The 21,927-nt window shown below is 33.8% G+C and overlaps 2 protein-coding genes across 4 annotated transcripts in view; one reads left to right on the top strand and one right to left on the bottom strand.

Annotated features, from left to right (window-relative positions):
• PIGF (phosphatidylinositol glycan anchor biosynthesis class F) overlaps window positions 1–20,982 on the top strand; it is a 38,862-nt gene extending 17,880 nt beyond the window's left edge. For 2 of the 3 annotated variants that reach the window (XM_044663293.1, XM_044663294.1), the window contains exons 5-6: window positions 826–934; window positions 20,738–20,982. In XM_044663293.1, the coding sequence (XP_044519228.1) occupies window positions 826–934; window positions 20,738–20,851 (223 nt within the window). In that variant the 3' untranslated portion in view covers window positions 20,852–20,982. Of the gene's footprint in view, window positions 1–825; window positions 935–3,990; window positions 4,078–20,737 lie in introns of all 3 variants that reach the window. The other variant, XM_044663292.1, reaches the window with a different exon arrangement.
• Window positions 20,983–21,166: 184 nt separating this feature from the next.
• RHOQ (ras homolog family member Q) overlaps window positions 21,167–21,927 on the bottom strand; it is a 39,960-nt gene continuing 39,199 nt past the window's right edge. Inside the window, exon 5 of the mRNA XM_044663295.1 lies at window positions 21,167–21,431. Within this exon, the coding sequence (XP_044519230.1) occupies window positions 21,276–21,431 (156 nt within the window). The 3' untranslated portion in view covers window positions 21,167–21,275. The remainder of the gene's footprint in view (window positions 21,432–21,927) is intronic.

The following is a 21,927-nucleotide window of genomic DNA, read 5'->3' as shown; positions in this document are numbered from 1 at the left end:
GCCAGATTTGAACCCAGGACCTCCTATCTTTAGGGCTGGCTCTCAATCCACTGAGCCACCCTGCTGCTCCTCCTTCTTTCCTTTTACTCTTAGTTGCATTGCTTTTGTTTGTGCAAAACCTTTAAAAAATGTAATGTAATCAAAATTATCCATTTTACATCCTGTAATACACATAGTGAAGTCTTTCATAGTTGATCATTATTACAATATTGATGTTACGATGTAAAATGTTCTGCTTCTGCACACTTCACTGTATCAGTTCATATGCCTTCCTAGATTATATATAATAGTTCCTACCTGGAATTTAACTTCTAGAATAGGAATTTTTAATCTATAGATCTAGAATAAGAATTTTTAATCTCACTAATAGGTCCATGAATAGATTTCAAGAGATCTGTGAACTTGAATTGGGAAAAAAGTTATGTCTTTATTTTCATTAACTTATTGAAATTTAGAATTTCCTTTAGTCATTTAAAAATATCATTCTGAGAAGGGGTCCATAGGCTTCATGAGGTTACCAGTGGGGTTTATGACCCCTGATCTTGATGCCATGACATGGTTTCATTACTTTAGGATCTGTGAATTCTGCTTTCATACTTAGCAGTAATTCTCTTTGTGACCATAGACATATCACTCAAGGACTTGTTGCTTTAGTTTTCATGAGTTTATAAATAATGTTATGAATTTTTAACAATGGTAAAATAGTTTGAGATCTTCATTTTGAAGGAATAATAAAAAATAGTGTTTATTCATGTTGTTTGCTAACTTATTTATCCAGCAGCTCATCTGCATGCCTCAAATGTTTAATATATTTGTGTTTTACAGAGCTTCATCTATTTGGGATAATAGTCTTCAGATCACCACAATGTCCAGTGTGATAGGAGCATGGCTTGGAGCATTTCCTATTCCATTGGATTGGGAGAGGCCTTGGCAGGTCAGTTTTCATGACCTTAAATCAATGGATCTTGTGGCTCCAGCATATAGATAAGATTAATGAAGCAGTACTTATAAACTTCAATCTCAGCTAATGTTTATTCTGGGTTGTAATTTATCTTTATTTTTATGTCCTAGTTTTTATGATACTATTTATGAGAAAACATTTTCTGTAGAGTTAGCATCTATAAGTTTATAAAAAAAATATCATGTATCTTGGTTTAGTGGAATAATCTAAGATTAAAAAAAAAACACAACCTGGTAGATGGATATTCCGGTTAGGTATTATTAGCATTATGTAACTATTTTATAATTAACATACTTAAGCTAAACTACCATTTTATGGTTTCGTTTCTTCAATATTCACAAAGTAATTTAAAGTCCTTCAAATTTTACATGTAGTTTTGAGCTAGGATTTCTTTCTTGAATTATTCCTGAAGAGTCATGAAAGTATCAACCACTTTTACCTCTTTGTCTCAGTTTACTCGTTTGTGAAATAGGGAATTGAAGTAAAATTATCTCTAAGATCCTTGTAATCTATTTCAGGGGACCAGTTGAGCTGAGATTCCCCAGAGCCTATCCCTTCATCTCAGTTGACATTCAGCCTTGGATATAGCATTTCTATCCTATGTGCTTTTTGGGCACAATTGTACCATTCACCTTGATAGTTATAGAGTGAGAAACTAGCAGTTAACTTGAAAGTTGGAGGAATTACCTAGCATTAACTCTGGTATTAGCTGCCATTAGGGGACCTGGGTATTTAAATCAGTTATTTCATTTGCTTAAGTTTCATCATCTGTAGAAGAAAGTCAGGATTAATATTGATGAAACCCTTACGGATTAATTACAACTTAAGATCAAAATTTTCTTGGCTTCATTACATGCTGTTAAATGTCAACTTGTAAGATCAAAAATGTATAGTGTGAAATTATTTTATTTTTACAGTAGAAGTGAATGATAGAGAAAGTGTGATGTAGGTGTCAAATCTATGTTGTAAAATCGTTCATTAGTGTCCAGCTCTTCAAGACCCCATGAACATGATCCATGAGGTTTTTTTGGCAAGGAAATATAAAAAATAGTTTGCCATTCCCTTCTCTAGTCTGTTCCCATTTTACAGCTGAGAAATTGAGGCAAATGGGGATTGAGTGACTTGCCCACACAGCTAGCAGATCTTCCTGATTCCAGACCCAGTGTGTTATCCGTTAAACCATCTAAGTGCCCCATCAGATCATTAAGACTAGCTAGAAAAAATTGTCCTTGTGTTGGAAGGAGAAAGGTAAGGTGTTATTTCCTGATATTATCTCTATTTCTTTTGTTAAAATGCATCATCACTACATTTGAAAAGTTTCCTGGTTACACATAATTTGTGGAATAAATTTGGCTGAAGTGTTTTGCTGAATACCTGCTAAGCAATGACAGAATTTGAATTGGTGTTTTTAGTTTTGAATGCATTAGCTTTTTCTGGTTTGTTTGTTCTCGTTAAGAAAAGAGTATAACAAATGCAGCAAAGTTGAGCACTGTGTTTTTATTACTTACTAGTAAAATGATTATTCTCTAAATGTCATTTCAATATGTGACTCCTAGGCTGGTGCCTACTGATACTGATTTGTATGTCAGATTAAAATACTTTGTACTTAGGTAAAAGTATCTTAAGAGTAGAAGATCAAGCAGGAAGTGGCAGATTCTTAATATGTGTCTAAAGTTTTTTTCCTTAACTATTTTTAATATTATAGTGCTGTAATGAAGTTAGATTTGTGATATTTTTAAAAGTTTTAGCACTTTTGAATTTCAAGTTTTTAAATATCTGAATCCTAGTGATAGAGAAAAAGAAATGCCTTGTAACCCGAATTTTATTTTTTATTGTTTTGGTTGGCTTTTCTGTCAGTATTAAAGAACTTCATGTATCCTCAAAAATATACATCCCTGCTTGAACCATAGAAATGCAAAGGAGGAGGACATAGGCAAGGACATTTAGACATCTTACTAATTTTACAGATGGTTTCATTGCATTTAATAAGAGATTTGGGGGGGGGTTCTCTTTTTTAAAAAAAGAAACAAAACAGAAAGTTAGGGCTACATATTAACTCTTTGGGAAAGTGAGTAGGCCACTGAACCTCAGTTTCCTCTATAAAATGGACATAACCCTGTGAACTTGGTACTGTTATGAAGATTAAATGGGAGAACATATACAAAATATTTTGCAGACATTAAAGCACTATGCAAATGTGACATCATAATCTTATGACTGATCCTGTTCCAGTCTGGAAAAAAAAAAAGAAAAAAGAATCATTTGGTAAACCAATTTGTTTTTTAAGCAAAAGTCAGATTCTATTCTTTGAATAGTTATTTAATTTAAACTTGCCTTTATGCTTGTATACATTCTATTTGAGTATAGGCAATCCTGGTAGCAGTAATGCTCCGATTTGTATTTGACTTCCTACCAAACTATGCTCTGTGCTATTAGGATAAAGCATGTTGTACTGGCAGGGGGAAAAATGCTGGCATGTCATCTTACATAGTGCTATGGACTAGAAACCAAGGCCTGATTGAAACTTTTTTTAAGCCCTTACCTTCTGTATCAGTTCTAAGACAGAAGAGTGATAAGGACTAGACAGTTGTGCTTAAGTGACTTGTCCAGGGTGACACAGCTAGGATATGTCTGAGGCTATATTTGAACCTAGGACCTCCCGCCTCTAGGCCTGGCTCTTAATCCACTGTCCACTGTCCCAGTAGCTTACCTTTTCCCTCCCCTACCCCCAGTTAAAATTTAGTTATATCATCTACTACCATTAGCCTTGGATAAATTAACCCAAGCTTCATTTTCCTCATCTGTAAAATGACAATAGCATTGCTTGTGATACCTATGCTATAGCTTTATTGTATCAAATGAGGGAATGTATGTAAATCACTTTATAAGCAAAGCAGTAGGTGTGTGAATTAGTGTTATTTCAATTTTTATAATGATTGGTTCATCTACCAGTGCAAGATCACAAATCAAATATTAGAAGAGGTGCCATCTGGAGGTGGAATCATTAGGCCTGTTCTATTTGGCTTCAGAAAGAAGAATCACGAACAGTGGATGGAAGCTACAAAGAGACAAATGTACTTGTTGTCAGGAAAAACTTCCTAATGCTGCCTGGAGAGGTAATGGATTAGCCCTTCTTGGAGCTCTTAAAGCAGAGGCTAGATGAGCACTTGTCAAGTTTGTCATTCTGAGGATTATTTTTATGTATAGGCTGAATTAAGTGATCTCTCATGTCCCAACTTTCAAATTTTATGATTATTTGATTCATTTATATAGTAGTAAACAATCTCCATGTCAATATTTTATCAGAAATGGTGACTAGTCTATGGCTATCATTCAGTATGTATTTTCACTGGGGTGTAAGCCTTTGAAATTATATATGCATGTATGCACATACACACACATTATGCCATATTTGCTCCAAACTATGGCTAATTAAGAATTTTTCCACTATCTTCAGTTGTGAAAAAGGTAGTGTTTGAATCTCCTGAAATTTTTTTAACGTGATTCTAAATACTTAGGTCATTGATCCACTTGGAATTTATTTTGATATGCATAATTGGAAAAAGAAGTGAACTTGTCATATAGTAAGAGTAAGGGGCAAAGAGCTGACAAATGGGTCAGCCCAAGTGCTACACTAGTTCTCATGAAATGTAAGGAGATTAAAGAAATCTTTTAACCCATTGGATACATCTTAGTTAGAAGATCTATGAGAGAACATGGGCTAGAATTATATAAGTTGAAATGTGAATGATTTGTGATATGTATCAAAAATACCAGGATCAGTGAGATCACAGATAAACTGAAGTATGGAAATATAAGTATGGTGTAAAATTTTAGCCTGGTTTGCTTTTTTTCTCTTTTTTTCTTTTTGTCAAACCACTGTCCAGTTTTCCCCAGCAGATGGTAACAGGACATTAACAAAAGAACTATCTTTGCCTCATTTATAATAATCTTTGGGGCATAGCATCATATTCTAAAACAGTACTTTAGAATGTGGTGAATATTGTAAAGTGTTGCAATGATAATTCTTGAGTCTGTGCTATTTAGCATTTTTATGACATGTATGATGGTATAAATGACAGGCTTGTCAAATTTTAAGATGACTTGAAGCTAGGAAAGATAAGTAATAGGACAGATGACAGAATTGAAAAGGCTCTTGACAGATTAGAATTATAGGCTGAATTTAATAAAATGAATTTTTTTCCCTTGATCTGAATTTATGATATTATTAGAATATAGACTTTCTGGTGTGGAAATTCTTTGATTGATATAGATCAGCATCTTACAGTCTTAGAGTTGGCTGGAACTAGTAGGTTAAGTGAATTGCCCTTCGTCTCACGATCATCAGGTCAGAAGGAAGGCTTTAATCTGGGTCTTCTAACTCAACAACTGACCTCTGTCCTTCCTAAGATCAGTTTATATAAGAATAATTTATGTGCTTATATACTCAGATTAAAAAAGTTAACTTCATATATTTAGAATAAATGCATAACTAAACAGCAGTTTAGTTGTGAAAAAGATCTGGGCTCTAAGCTAAAAAATGAATCTGTAGTAGGACATGGCAGTTAAAATAGCTAATGCTATCAGGCTGCTTCATGTCTTAGACAAGAGAGGAGACGTTCTCTTGTGTTCTTCCTCCTCAGACCCCATCTTGAACATTATGTTAATTTTGGCATAACACATTTTAGGATGGTCCTAGCAATTGGGAGCATACTCTGGGGAGGAAATTTAGACCCAGCAGGAGACTGGGGACTATGCTTTAAAAGTTTTGAGGGATTAGGAGATGTTAAATCTAGAGAGAAGAATTTGGGGTGGGGTGAGGGAGGAGAAGAACACATTATAGCTGCCCCTTCTGCCACCATCTGGAGGGCTGTGATGTGGAAGGGACACTATTCTGTTTAAACCCAGAAGCCAGGACAATGGAAATTACAATGGCTTGTTGTAAGGAAAAACTTTATTAACGGTTGAGTGGGTTGCTATTCTGCCACATCAACCTGAGATGGTCCTCAATCAGTTGTTTAGTGTAATCAATTTTACTTCCATGCTATCTGTCATATCTGCCCCATTTCTGCTCACATGGCCACTGCCCTAGTTTAGGCCTTCGTAATCATTTCTCTGGAGTCTTGTAATAATTTGCTGATCTTCCCCCTTAAATTTTCCAGGCTAGCCAACTCAAGTCATTCTAAATTCCTTCCTCTTTCTTACTCCCTATCTCTATTCAGTTGCTAAGTCTTTTCAGTTCTGCCAATATAATATTCATTATATCTGTGTCTTTTTCCTCCATTAGTATGACCACTACCCTAATTAAGACATTGTATTGTCTTTCATCTCAACTATTGAGACCTACTTGGTCTTTCTGCTTCCAAGCTCTACTCTCCAGGCCATCCTCTACAGAGCTGCCCAAATAATTTTTCCAAATCACAAGTCAGCCTGTTTTTACCCTAATCAAAGAATTTCTGGCTCTATTTCTTCCAGCATAAAATATAAATTCCTTAGCTTGTCATTTAAATCTCTTCACATTCTGTCTTCAACTTGCCTTTCCTGTTTCATCCTTGTTCCCATTGCACTCAAGGTTGTAACCATAAGTCTTTTTTTTTTTCTTTTTTTTAAAGCCCTTACCTTCTGTCTTGGAATCAATACTGTGTATTAGCTCCAAGGCAGAAGAGTGGTAAGGGTAGGCAGTGGGGATCAAGTGACTTGTCCAGGGTCACACAGCTGGGAAGGCCACATTTGAACCTAGGACCTCCTGTCTCTAGGTTTGGTTCTCAATCCACTGAGCTACCCAGCTGCCTCCCCTACCCCCCACCTCGTAGCCATAAGTCTTTAAACTTGCTAGTATTCTATCTTCCTTCCCTGGGAAAAATGTAAAGCCAGAATCTTTGGCAGAATAAGTATTTGGAAAACATTGTTTCATTACAATTAAACAGGATAGTGCTTGAATTAGATATTTATTGGGGTCTGTTACAAATATTGTATTTTGTTGGGTTTATATTTTCATATAACTTTCAAAGTTTTGTAGGAATGTTATTATGCCATCTTTAACATAAAAGGTTTTTTTTTTCTTAATTTGCTACAAGTTCTTTTTTTTTTGCAGAAACTTGTGAGGTTTTTATCTTTAACTTTAAAGACATGGATGAAGGGGTTCAGTTATGTTGGAGACTGGATAGAAAAAATGAAATTTTGTTTAAAAAAACTGATCAAATTTAAAAGATGAATATTTGTTTTTAGGTTCTTGGAACCTTCATAGAATTGAAAACATTTAGGATATATGCTCAATGATTACTTTTTTTGGTGTATAAAAAGTCATATAAATTCTAATACTTATGGGTAGTGCTGTTCTATATCACACTTTTGCAGCACTGTAATTAAAAAACAGATAACAAGCCTGTTAACCTGACCTAGAAAAAAAATTGTCTTCTCTATATAGCTAAAGAACTCAAATTGTATTTGATTATAAAACTGTTACAGGAAGAGCCTCCGAATCTTGATTTTAGAAAGACCTATCAAAAGTTGTTAAAAATTATAATTCGGGAGTTTATTTGGGGAAAAAAATTCCATGTGAAACTTTCACTAAAGTTTTACCAACATTTTATGATACTGTATTGAGGCAGCCAATTGGCCCAGTGGATAGTGTTGGACTCGGAGTCAGGAAGACTTGAGTTCAAATTCTGCCGCAGACATATATGAGCAGGGTGAGCTTGGGCAAGTCAATCTCTCAGCCTCAGTTTCTTCATCTGTAAATTGGTAGTAATGTAGCACCTATATCTCACATAGTTGTTGTTAGGTTCAAATGAGATAACACGTAAAATGCTTTCTGAGCCTTAAAAGCTCTTTATAAATGCTAGCAAAATAAATATTATTGTCTCCATTTTCAGTCATTTTTATTCGTAGGAATTCCTTCTTTTTTTTCCCCACATAGGACCTCTTATTTCATTGGTAAGAGGAGCTCTTGATGAGGAAATAATCAGCCCTTGAAGATCAGCCCTTGTTCTATGACTTACAGATTAGACAATAATTGGAGCGTATGCAAGAGAAGTGACAGCAGTTAATTTTGATTAAGCATGAAGTTTTTCCAAAAGTTAGGAAAAGTAGTAACATTTAAGTGCCAGATGATATAAAATTGTTTATGTAAATCAAAATCAGGGTTCTAACCTCTAGACATGTTACTAAAAATTTATGTTGACTCTCCATTTTATGAATTTGGTTTTTGATATATTTTTTTGGTAAAATGTTTTCCTGTACACACTCTAAAGACTTTTGGTGCACCCTGCAACATAGCTGTTTTTCTGGTTTAAATATATCTTATACTAAGCCAAATTCTGCCTTTTATTAGATATATATAGTAGAAAGCTAAATTTAGTGCATGGACTCAGTGGTGGTTATGACCAGATAACTCATGTTAATAAAACTACCAGTTCTGTTTTGGTGTGACCACATCTGCTAGCATCCTCTGTCTTATTATTACTCCAGTTGATTAAAGTTTTAGTTAATCAGGGCACGGTATTGGGCTGAATGCCTATAAGGTTAATTTAATTTTACTCTCTGTCTCATGACGGAAGTCTCCTTCTTACTCCTAATCAGCATATCCCATATTTATACCCATTGTTACACATTTATTAAATGATTTCTACGAACTGAGTTCCTGAATGTTATTAGAGAAACTTTGTCCATGAGTGAATGCATAGATCCTTGTCTCTAGAGCCTAGCAGAGTGCTTGAGACACATTAGCTTAATAAATGTTTGTAAAATGGAATCTAGTTCCACTACCAGAGAAAGATAAGCTTGACCAATACTTTCACTTTGCATATGTTCCTGTGTTCAGAAAGCTGCCAGCTGGAAGGGGCATCTCTGAATACTGGGAGGACATTAGCATTCAGAACCAGCTGAGACTTCATCAGAATTTAAAAGAAGGCCATTTGGAATGCAAATGCAAAATTACTTGTATTTGCAATGGACACAGTCTACATATAAAATAGCGACACATGTTAGAAAGTACATTGTGAATCCTCAAAGCTTTAGGAATTCCCTTTTGATTATCCTGTGACCCTATGGATAAATTAGACAAGTAGGTCTACTTAGGCCTCATCTTGCTCGTTTGAAGGCAGTGATTTTCAGTATCCTCAATGCTTTGATTTACATATTATAGGCCATTTCCCTATATAAGACATAACATTAATGAGAGCCATCTGGAAATATCAGTAATTTTCTTCATCTTTGGGAAAAATATATACTAATTGTAAGAACTTTTAATTTTTATTTAGACTTTTAATGCAAACAGTCTAATTTAATTTATAACTTTATTACTAGCTTAATGTGTGTAAGTTTTCATCTTTAGTGATGCTAACTCATGTCTATTAATGGCTGATTTAAAAAATAATATTTGTGTTTCTGCCACTTTTATAATATGGAAATAAACAATAAGAGCAAGGTGTTGGGAATCTGGTTTCACCAGCATGTCTGTTACTGGCTAATTGTCTAATTCTCAGTGCAACATTGCTGAACTCTTGAGAGTTCTTTCTCTTTGGTTTTTATTCCCAGGATATATGGTATAAAGAATAATATTTATTAAAAGTGCTTGCATGTAAAGGAAAAGAGATAATCCTTCAGGTGTTTTTTAGGTCATAGGCAGAGCATTATTTTAAAATCTGTTACAATGGGATCTACCCATTCATTTTACCTAAATTCTGTCCTAATTCTGATTTCTATTACCATAAAGAGCTACCCAAACATGCTGAATATTTGTAAACTGGGGATCATAGTGTGTTTTCATTTTTAAGTATAATTTTTTCATTTCAAATTAAAATATGCCATTACATTTAAAAAATACAGGAAATACAATGGGAGATACAAGAAACTTGAAAACATACTAAAGAATATTTAAAAAATCTGAGTACCAAATAGTCAATACATTTTACCTGTCTTTCCTCTAATCATTTTACCCAGAAGTTATTCATAAGCTGGCACATTCAGTTTAGACATGAAATATATTCAAAAAGTAAAAAATGATGTTTTAAATTTTAATTTAAATTTAGGTTTATAAATCTAAATTTTAAAACAGTTATTACAAGTTTTAAAAATCTGTAAGACTGAACCTGGAAGCCTAGAGTACATGATAAGTTCCTAATAGTCAGTAACCACTACCTATATTATCCTCCTAGATTAATTTTTTAAATCTTAAAGCATAAAATACATTTTAGTTCAAAAATAAAAAGTAATGTTAAAATTGGGCAAAAGACTTTATAAGATTTTAAGTACTTGTTATGGTACATTATTATTATTTTATGCATATTGGAAATGATTCCATTTTTCTGGGCTGCTGATTGTGTGTGCCCATACATGATTTTAATTCTTACTTTAATGCTTACTTTGAATTATATGATTCATGAATTTATGAGATTAGTATGATTTTTAGAATGTATATAAAGATAATTTCTTGAAAATTAAAATTGGCAATCATTTTGACTCAGGTTTAAAAAGAAAAGGTGCTTGCAAAGTTTATATCTGTTATGGAATATATGTATTTTATCATTACTATGATTAAAATTCTGAAGTCCATTTTTTTATCCTTTTCATTTTATGGTTAAATTCCTTTTCTTTTTTTTTTATTCAATTGAATTTATTGCTAGGTGTCTTAGCCCCTCCCTCCATTCCCTGTACCATAGAAGGTATCATCTGACAAAAAGGTACCCATACGTAGATGTGTCTTTGGTGTTTCTTCTTTTTCAGATTATTCTTTGGAGGTGGACATTAATAAGTTATTATTCAAATTTAATTTTATAGGCATATATAATTTTCTTGTGGTTTTACTCATTTCAGTCTTAATTCATGTAGATTTTTCCAAATTTTGAAGAAATTAACCTTTTTGTTTCTATAGCGCAGTAATATTCCATCACAATCATATGCCACAACTGTCCCAGCTATTCCCCAATTAATGGACATCCCTATAATTTCTAGTTCTTTGCCACCATGAAGAGAGCTGCTATAAATATCTTGGAACATATAGTAAGTTCTTTCCCCTTTTATCTCTTTGGGAAACAGACCTTCTAAGGCTATATATATTGTTTTATAATTCTCTGGGCATAATTCCAAATTCCTTTCTCAAATGGTTGGATCAACTTACAGTTCTACCAACAGTGTATTAATGTCTCTATTTTTCCACTTCCCTTCCAATATTTATCATTTTGTCCTTTTATCATTTTAGCAAATCTAATAGGTATGAGATGACATCTCAGAATTGTTTTGATATGCATTTTCTTTCATCTACAGTGATTTTAGAGCATTTTTTCATATACCTCTAAATGGCTTTGATTTCTTCATCATCCCCAAACTGTTTATATCTTTTGCCCATTTATAGTTGTAAAATGGCTCTAATTCTTATAAATTTGACAAAATCCTCACTTTATTTTAGTTATCAAATCTCAATCCGAGGAGCTTTCTATAAATTTCTTTTGCTAATTTTCTGCTTTCCTTCTAATCTCAACTATAATTTTTTAATTTATACAAAAACTTTTCAATTTAAGGTACTCAGAATTATCCATTTTATATCTCACAATGCTCTCCATCTCATTTACTCATAAATTCCTCTCCTTATCCGTAAATCTGAAAGATATTATGTTCCCTGTTCTTCTCATTTGCTTATGATATCTAGGTCATGTATCCATTTTGATCTTATCTTGGTGAATGCTGTAAGTTATTGGTTTATATATCTAGTCTCTACCAAACTACTTTGCAGTACCCTATTTTTACTTTTTAAATTTTTACATTTAAAAAAAAATTACCAATTTTTACCACATAGAAGTTCTTATCCCCAAAACTTTGGATCTATACTTTTGTCAAATACGAGGTTACTATAATTGTTTATTATTGTTTGTTGTATGCCCTGTTCCACTGATCTGTCTTTATATTTCCTAGCCAATACCAGAGTTTTGATTATTACTACTTTATACAGTTTAAAATCTGGTACTGCTAAACCTCCTTCCTTTACATTAAAAAAGTTAATTCCTTTGATAGTTTTGATCTTTTCTTCTTCCAAATAAGTTTTGTTATTATTTTTCATAGCTTGATAAAATAATTTTTTGGTAAATTTAATTGAGATGGCATTGAATAGATTAGTAGGATTGTTATTTTAATTGTCACCTATGAACAATGAACATTTCTTCAATTATTTGAATATGACTCTATTTGTATAAAAAGTATTTAATAATTATGTTGATGTAGTTCCTGGGTTTGTATATAGTTCCAGGTATTTTATTCTGTCTGTAGTTGTTTTCTGTCACTTCTTGCAAGATCCTATTATTGATATATAAATGTGCCTATGATTTATATAGATTTATTTTATATCCTGCTATTTGGCGAAAATTATTCAGAGTTTTGATTAACTTTTTATTTTAATGTCTAGGATTTTCCACATATACTTTCATGTCATCTATAAAAACATAACTCTTATACACACTGTTAGCCCATTCTGGATCCTTAACATTTCTTTTTCTTATTGCTAGCATTTCTAATACTACATTAAATATTGTTGATAATTGTCATCTTTATTTCACTCCTGATCTTATTATTCTTCTTCCTATTAAAAATAATACTTGCTGATGGTTTTAGATACCTGCTTTTTTACCATTTTAAGAAAAATCCATTTATATCTGTGCTTTCCAGTGTTTTTTATTAAGAATGAGTATGGTAATGTTCTTAAATGCTTTTATTTATGAGAGAAAAATCAGTTTTGAATGTTGACATAGGCTAGATACTTTAAGAAACCAATTAGTGTTCTCATGTGTTTTGATAAATTCTTTATTTTTTAAGAAAACACAAGTAACTTTTTATTTAAATGAAGAAAATGAATACAGGATTTTTTTAAAATAGAAAAATGGGGGGGGGAATTATATAATACTTCTTGGAATAAACAAGTTTCCCCACAATTTCACATGGTGTAGTTAACTATTCTTTTTGTAGGGGTATCTTTGAATAGCTGTTTTAAAAATCTGCTTGTAACATACTGGATTTTAACATTTCTTCCAGAATTCAGTAGAGGTACCTTGGCCAGTAAGATCAATTTTCATTTATTTATTTAACCCTTACCTTCCATCTTAGGATCAATACTGTGTATTGGTTCCAAGACAGAAGAGTGGTAAGGGCTAGGCAGTGGGGGTTAAGTGACTTGTCCAGGATCACACAGCTGGGAAGTATCTGAAGCCAGATTTGAACCTAGGACGTCCCATCTCTAGGTCTGGCTCTCAATCCACTGAGCCCTCCAGCTACCCCTCAAGTAGAATTACTTTATTTTCCACTTGATTGAAGAGATGTGCCTTTTTTTAGTGATTTAAAAAAATAATCCTTGGGACCCCAACTGCCTTTTTCCAAATTATTTAGTCTAAGCTAATGCTTGACTGTGTTATTCCAAAGGGTAAATTTGGTCTGATCTTTTAAAGATGAAATTCTCCATTTAACCTAATAAAAGTAAATTCTCAGTTATGAATTCTGTTCAGTTCAGCATTTATTAAATGCCTCTATAAAAGTCGAGTTTTTGTGGTACAACAAAGTTACATCTTTTGCACCAAGTCATAAATTATTGTATAGGTATGAATTTTCCAAAACTTATCTCCTCTGTTATTTAGAGCCAGTGAAGTGCAATAGTTTGGGCCTCGAGTCAGCAACACCCGAGTTCAAATCTAGCCCAAGTTAATGAACTACCATGTAACTCCATACAAGTCACTTAGCCCTTGTTTGCCTCAGTTTCCTCAACTTTTAAGTGAAGATAACAGCACCTACCTTGAAGGGTTGTTGTGAGGATCCAGTAAGATATCTGTAAAGTGCCTAAATAGTACCCGACATGCAATATGCACTATATAAAGATTTATTACCTTTCTCATCATCTCTTCTGTGGTCAAGGAAGTTTAGTCTAGTCTTCTGTTCCTCTTTACTTCACTCCTGTTATTAATGTAATAGATGCGATTAATCTATGCAACCTTTCTGTAAGATTAAAGACACCAAGAAGAAAAAACACAACAAAAGGGGGAAATGATATGAAAGGCAAATTGTACAACTAAGGGAAGGGCTCATAGGAACGAGGAACATACATATATATATATATGCAGCTGGGTGGCTTTGTGGATTGAGAGCTGGCCCCAGAAATGGGAGGTCCTGGGTTCAAATCTACCCTCAGACACTTCCTAGCTGTGTGACCCTGGGAAAGTCACTTAACCTCCCCCTTGGCTAGACTTACCATTCTTTTGCCTTAGAACCAATACACAGATGGAAGGTGAGGGTTAACAGAAAAGGAAATATATATTTAAATATATATATATATATATGTATATATATATATATATATATATACCCACATGTATACACATAGCATTTTTTTTTAAAAGAAAAAAATTGCTTTAGCAAAAGTTTGGACATGTTTTTATGTAGAATTTTACTCTAGTATTCTGTTTGAGAGGACAAAATAATGTACTTAGCCAGCTCAGGTTGCCACTGTAGTTTTATTTGATAGAATGTAAATTCCTTAAGAGTAGAGATTACTTCTCTTTTTTGCATTTGTATTATCCCTGGCACCCAGCATAGTGGTTGGCAGGTAGTAGCCTCTTAATAAATTCTCATTAATTGATTAATCATCTCGTACCTGGGAGTCAGTTATAGCAAAGTAGAGCTAAACTCACCTTTCTACAAAGGGAATTTTAGTGTAGCAAAGGACTTTGGAAATCATCTAGTCCACCCGCTTTATTTCAGAGATGAGGGAATATCACCTATACAGATAGTAACAGAGGTAGGGTTGGAATCTAGGTCCTGACTTCCAATTCTCTTCCACGAAACCATGATGCCAAGTACAATATTATCATTAAGTGACTTGCTCAAAGTCATACAACTGTATATTTAGGCTACAAATCCATCTCTTTGTATTATGCTATAGTGCCTCTGGAGCAGAGACACTTCTTGGTAGTTCTGTCTTCTCCACTCCCCTATTCCCCTGTATTTATTTTGTACCTGGCTCATATACATCTGCCTATATATGTATGACTTTTCTGATCAAATGTAAGCTTATTGAGGGCAGCAGTTGTTTCACTTTTGTTTCTGAATCTTCTGTGCCTGGCAGATAGTAGACAAGTAATGCTTGTTGTTTATTGTATCATATTAAATTGAGATTTTTGTTTTAGGATTGAAAAAGAGAAGGTATTCTTTGTGTAAAATATCGTCTTTGCTATCAAAACCATGGAAATAAGTGATTAAGTAGAGATAACATTTGAAGAAAAGACACTATTCATCATATTGGCATGTCTTAGTTTTTTAATGGCGAGCATTAATGGAAGTCTCAAGGGGGAGGTAGGCAGTAATAGCAACCTTTCACAAAGGTGAGAGCTTATGGCAATTTTGCTTTTGTCATTGATCCCCTTTGCTCCAAATGGACTGCCTTTTACTGTTCCTTGTGTTAGGTCAAATTCTATTACAAAAAAGACTTGCAATGAAGTCTTCTTAACAAAAATAACCCCTTACTCTAGGCAGGCCCATTTATTTCAAACAATATTTAACTTAATAAAATCATAATGTGACAGAAAAAATATAACCTATGCAGTTGGAATATGGCCTCTCTCAAGAAGGTAAAATAAGACTAAACAATCATAATATATTACATAGGCTGGCTTTAGGAAGGTAGGCATTCATATTCCTCTATATTAGGAGTAGTTTTAATTGCTGGTGGCAAGAAGGCAACTGTCTTTTTTTAGATCTATGTAAAATAATTTTGAAAAGCAATATTTCCAAGCCATAGTTAATGGTTCTAAACAAGTCACTTAAAAATTAGTTTTATGTTTTTTGGTACTTGACCACAAGTTGGAAAAAATTCAGCTATTTATAGATAATACTGTGTGTCAGCTCAGGAGCACAGTACTGAAATTAGATAGGGATTTATGGAGAGTGGATTCATTTTCCCAAGTTGGAATTTGAGCTGGGCTGCTAAAGGGAAGATCTACCAATCCTTTGAAAATATTTTTGGATTTTAATAGACTACAAGTGGTCTGAAGTTGTTGACTACAAATGGTTTTAACTTGCTTTGACCATAGTAAGTAGACAAAAAGAAAGTGAAAATAAAAGGAATAAAGAAGATTAATACAAGTTACAAATTCTCCTAACTTATTACCAAAAATGCTATCTTTGAGTTTTAAATATAGACTATTATAAATACTATAGGATAAGAAGTTTAATGTTTTACATACATCCTCAACTCTTAAGTATTCATTTTATTTGTAATACAGAAGTTAATATGGACCCCCCCCCCCAAATCAATGATCACTTAGGAAAAAACAGGACTATTGTTTTGTATTTAAATTTAATAATGGGATTGCACATATAAGCAATATTTTGAAATAAAGGTTACTAAAATACTCTTATGATAAAACTTTATTCAGGCACTACTAATCTGGAATATTTGAAAGCTTAACCTAGTCTGGGCTGAGGTACTTTGCTATAAAAGATAATGCACTAAGCAGAAAGTATAAAACAGTTTCAGAGAGGAAAAATATTTTTAAGGACAGCACAGTTTATGCAGATAGTACTAATTATAAGTTTATTATTCATTAAGAATAATAATAAACAATAAGAGAACAATTTAAGTTATTTGGATTTACTTCCTGCATTTGTATAATCAAACTTAATAATTCCTTTGAAAATTAATTTTAGACTGGTCTTCCAAGTTAGTTAATATTACTATAAAATGATTTTACTTTATTATCAATGAACTGCCTTCATTGTATTTAAAAAAAAATCCTCAAGCATTGAAATTTTACAAAGGCCATTCCAGTGACCTCCTAATACTAAAAGAAAACAAATCTTTGGTTGAGTTAAAGTAGCAGTAACTAGACTTTCCATAAGAAAATGCTCATTTTTTAAAAGCTCTGGATTGGGGACAAATTACCCCAAACTCATCAAGGTCAAGAGTACAACCTAAGGCACCTCAGAATCACAGATATCATCTTTGCTAAAGCTCTAAAGACCAATGATGAATATTTTGTCTTTGGAATGTGAAGATGAAAGCCTGGTGGTCTGAAAAATACTTATTTGTGAACCAAAGTAAAATTAGAAATCTTTAGAATTTTAGAGTTTGGAAGGGCTCATTTTACAACTGAGGAAAATGAAACGACTTGGCATAGTCGTAACTAGAATTCGGGTCACCTGTCCCCCACTCCCTAGCCAGGAGCGGGTACATGTATTTGAGTTTGCAAAATGTTCTTGTAAAATCTGGCAATTGGTTCCAGCCCAGGGGAATTATGCAGTGTGAATTCAAATAATGCGATTGCTTCACTGACTTGTTCACACTGATTGAAACCTGTCTGTATAGAATCCAAGCTTTTGCTTGATTTGCATTTGCATTTGCTGATAAGCCTGGGTACTCTGAAGGAGCTCAGCTAGATATCTGAAGTTCACACATTTAAAAAATTTGTTCATGGTTATGATTTAAAAGCAACAACCCACCAAATCTAATTGAAAATGGTAAATGGTCACTCTTCTTGTTCTAGATGATAGGTTCCTTAGAGATTAAAGCTAGACCATAGAGATCATCTTTTCAGACTCCTTACTTTACAGGTGAGGAAATTAATGTTCAGAGAGGCTGTGGGATTTGCCTATGGTTACATGGGTAAATATGTAGAAACAGCCAAGATTCCACCACAGGCCTTCTGATTCCAAGGTTGTCATCTCCAATTAATTATGAAGAACAATTTAGATGATACAAAAATTACTTTTTTCGTGGTAAAATAATCCTATAAAGTGGTACAATGGAAAGATCCTTGGAACACCTAGGCTCAAGGCCCAGTTCTCATACCTGTGCCTCATGTGAATGTTGAGAGGTCTGATCTTATTTTAGGAATCATTTAACCCAACTGAGCATTGTTTTCCTCACTTGTAAAATGGAGAGAATATACTCTGCTTCACAGGCTTGTTGTAAGGAAAACACTTTATAAACTGAGAAGCATGATGTAAACATTTATTATTCTGCAGAAGTCTTTGTATTAAAAAAAAAAAACATTTCCTATAGTCTTAACATACAGTGAGCCATTGTATTATGAGTGTAATGACTGACAGCACATTTAAGTACTGAAATATTTCTCAAGTGGAACAATCTTGTGTTCCATTACCTAGAAATATGCAGTTTAATCATGGTAACTAATCAGCTTATGCCTAGAACCTTATAGAAATTAGACTGAACATAATAGAAATCATGATTTGGGCTATAAAAACTAGGAGATGTTCTATAATCCTCATAGCCACTTGAATTAGATACATTATCTTGACTCTGAAATGTGGAAATGAAGAATTAACATTTTACAGTCAAGTTTTAAAAAATGGTGGTGTAGGGTAGAGGTTAAATTTATCTGCCTGATTCTATGTTTACATAAGAGTTGGAGACAGGTGATTTGTGGATGTACTATATATTTAGACATAGTAATGCGGGTATGTAGTGACATATATATTTAATAAATACTCGATAAAAATGAAAATTTGCCTTAGTTTCTGACTATTCTCGGGATAATTGGAACTTATTTGAATGATTACATGAGCGTTGTTATTCAGTACTAGGCCAGCTTGTCATGGACTTTTAGCAAAGGGCTTCCTTTACCAAAAGGATTATACTATAAAAACTAAGTATTACTTTAAAGTCGTACCATGCTATGCACATCAAGGACTAGAGATTCCAGTATAATAAAATATATACTCACAGATGAATACATTTAAAATAAAACAAACAAAAAAGAGCAACCAATCCTTTTCTTTAAGATTGCACAACCTGTACCAAGAAAATGGGAGAGGTACTACAGGACTGGAGAAGGGCAAATGCCCTCATTTTTCAAAATTGTGAAGAAAATAGTCTCTGCCAATTATGAGCCAGTGAACTTTTGACATCAGTTCCTGGAAAATCCCAGAAAGTAGCAAACCTATAGAAAAAGAAGCAAAGTGATGGAAGAGCCACATGACTAGGATATTCAAGAGTTAGTGCATTTTGGTTTTGGGTGTGATCCCTACAGTGGTAGATCAGGGCAAATGAGGTTCATTTTACTAAAGTATTTGATGAACTCTGTCATGCTGTTCTTGTGGGGGGATTTAAATGGGAGAAAAATATAGTATGTTTAGCTGAATTTGGAATGAGTTGAATGGTTGGAGAGTCCAAATAGTAATTTTTAATCATTTGGTGTCAGCTTAAGAAGACCCCAAATGGAGTAGTCTGAGAATCTGTGCTTGGTCTTGTGCTGTTTGATATTTTTATCAAGTGACTAGCTAGCTAGGGGCATGGATGGTGTGCTTTTTAAATATGTCAATGACTCAGAATTGTGAGGGATGTACTGGATGAAAGGATTCAAAATATCTTAATGGTTGGCATATGGGGCCAAATCTAAGATAAAAGTTAATAGGGATAAATGTAAAGACTCACACCCCAATTTAAAAAAATCATTTTTCTAAGCCAAAAGTGGGAAAGTAGTTAGGCAGAATCTGAAAGCAAAGCAAACCATGTGTGGAAATATAAACTTCAATTGTGGGCACCACAAATTAGGGCAGAAGTTGCAGAGAAAAATAATTTGCCTTAATGAAAAGAGCTAAAAAGGGACAATAGGGGGAATTGAGCACTTTGAACAAAAACCAAGGGGTGTATTGTGGAGAGGATCCTTTTTCACATGTGGTTTGGACTGGTGACCTCTTAAAACCCTGTCCAGCTTTGAAATTCTGTGATCCAATGGGCAAATAAAATCAACATTCCTTATTCCTTCCCTGTAATGCTTTAATTGTTGTAAGGCTCAAGAAAGTGATTAAGAGACTAGAGTTAAAAGAAGAGTGGGAGTCAAGATCTGGTTTCAAATTCTGGTTCTACCACTTAGAACTTATATAATCTTGGGCAAGTCCCTTCACCTCTATGAACTCCAAATTTTCCCATCCATAAAAATGAGGGAGGTAGTTGATCCATAATCAAGAGTTCTTAACCTAATGACCATGAACTTGTTTTTAAAAATATTTGGTAATTTCAAAAATTGGTTTTCTTTTTGTAATCTTTTGTGTTTTGTTTTATGCATTAAAAAACATTCTGAGAGGGTTCCATGAAACAAACAAGGTTAAGAACCCCTGGTTTGGATGATCACTAAGCCAATTCTAGCTCTCTGTATTTATTATCCTATCAAGTTTGAAATGAAACCTATAGGACATTCAATCCTCGCTCTTGGGGGGTGGGAGTGGGGGGAGGAGGAGTGGAGGTGTCCCAAAAGGACTTCTTTTGACACCATTTGCTCTGTGATCAATTTCATGTAACATGTTTGGATTTCTAGGTCTCTTCCCCTGTTTTATACAGTTTAAAGATTTTTCTGTTTGATGACCACATATTTTGTCTTATTCATTCAGTGTACACATCCACAGCAACAGGGCAAGAAAAAAATTTTTTTTATAAAAATTAACTGTTTTGAAGGTCTGAATTGAGCCCCAAATATACAGCAAAATGGGAATATATTTAATAAGTCTGACCCAAAACTTAAGTTTTAGCATGTTTTTTTATCATGCAAGTTTTGGGAGGATCAAACTAAATCTATAGTTGGCAGATGCCCGGATACATTTTAATGCACATCAACTAAAAACTATACAGCATTTAGTGTTCATGATAAATGCAGATATAATCTTATTACAGTTTTGGCATTCATTAGGAAAGCATGTTAAGCTTTAAAATAGAAATGTTTAGATTACACAGAACTTGTGCTCAAGTACAAAACATTTTCCTTTTTGTCTTCCACACTCTTTCCTTAGGTCTGGCCCATCTCCTGTACGCTGGGAGCCACCTTTGGGTACATGGCTGGTCTTCTCATCTCCCCTGTATGGATTTACAGGAACAGGAAGCAGCTCACATACAAGAGCAGATAAGTGGAGCAAAAAGAGAAGGTGTTTCTTTGTGCAGATTCCATAAAGACTGTGCAGAAATTTATGTGGTCAAAGCAGAAGATTCAAACCTTCTGAAGTATTACTACAGAGCCAAGCAATTCCATTTACAGCATTTTTTATGCAGTTGCAAGATGGTGTGGTTGTAGCTTTTTAAACTATGAAACCCCTGAGAGATTGTACCTTCTAGCTGAAATAAAGTATTTGTAACAGATTGTGGCTTCAGATGCTGTTTTCTGCTTCCTGGCCTGTGGATGGCTATTCTTAATGAACTTCACAGATTTCTGAAGGCAGTTGCTTTCTTGACCTCAGCTCCTAAACTTCTTTACCTGCAAGAGGTCTATGTATCTGTACCGTTTCTTATAGTGGGAGAGAAATACATGGTATTCCTGGCCAGTGGACCCCTGTCTCACGTGATCAAACAACAGTTTATGCATCTTGATCCTATTCTTTTTTTCACCGTGTGTTTCTTTGGAGTTAAAATGGCTATGATAGCTTCATCAAAAACCGTCTTCAGGCCCTTCTGTGTTAAAGCTGAGCACTCCACATAGCAGCATGCTCCTATCTGTGGGGGGAAAAGGGCAATGATTATGCAGTTTCAAGTATTGTAAAGCAAACTATTATGGGTTTTTTGCTTAAAAAATGTTTCATTCCTGACTTCTGATAAGAATTTTTTGATATCTGAAAGACACCCTATTTACATTTAATTTCTAACGATTACAAAGAACAATATACATTTTATGTGAAGCCAGAACCAACATATTCTGTTTTCTCTTAGCTCTTAATCTAGAGGCTACTAAGAATTTTAATAGAAAAGTCTTACATGTGCCACTATTATTTTCTCAAGTGATTGAATGAAGCTTATTGGCATCATGATTAATGGTACAAGAAGTTTGAGAAAAATCACAGCTGAAAGTTATTTCTAAACCATATCAAGATTGACAATTTTGTTTGAAAAGTCACTGAAATCTTGTGGCTGCTCCACTAACTAGATATTAAATTTCTTTCCCCTTTAAATGGTTATTTGCCTAAAAAGGGGCCAAGAAAGGCTTTGAGCATTT

This window comes from Gracilinanus agilis, chromosome 2 (assembly GCF_016433145.1).
Source record: "Gracilinanus agilis isolate LMUSP501 chromosome 2, AgileGrace, whole genome shotgun sequence".
NCBI lineage: Eukaryota > Metazoa > Chordata > Mammalia > Didelphimorphia > Didelphidae > Gracilinanus > Gracilinanus agilis.
This window is presented reverse-complemented; position numbering and strand designations above follow the sequence as displayed.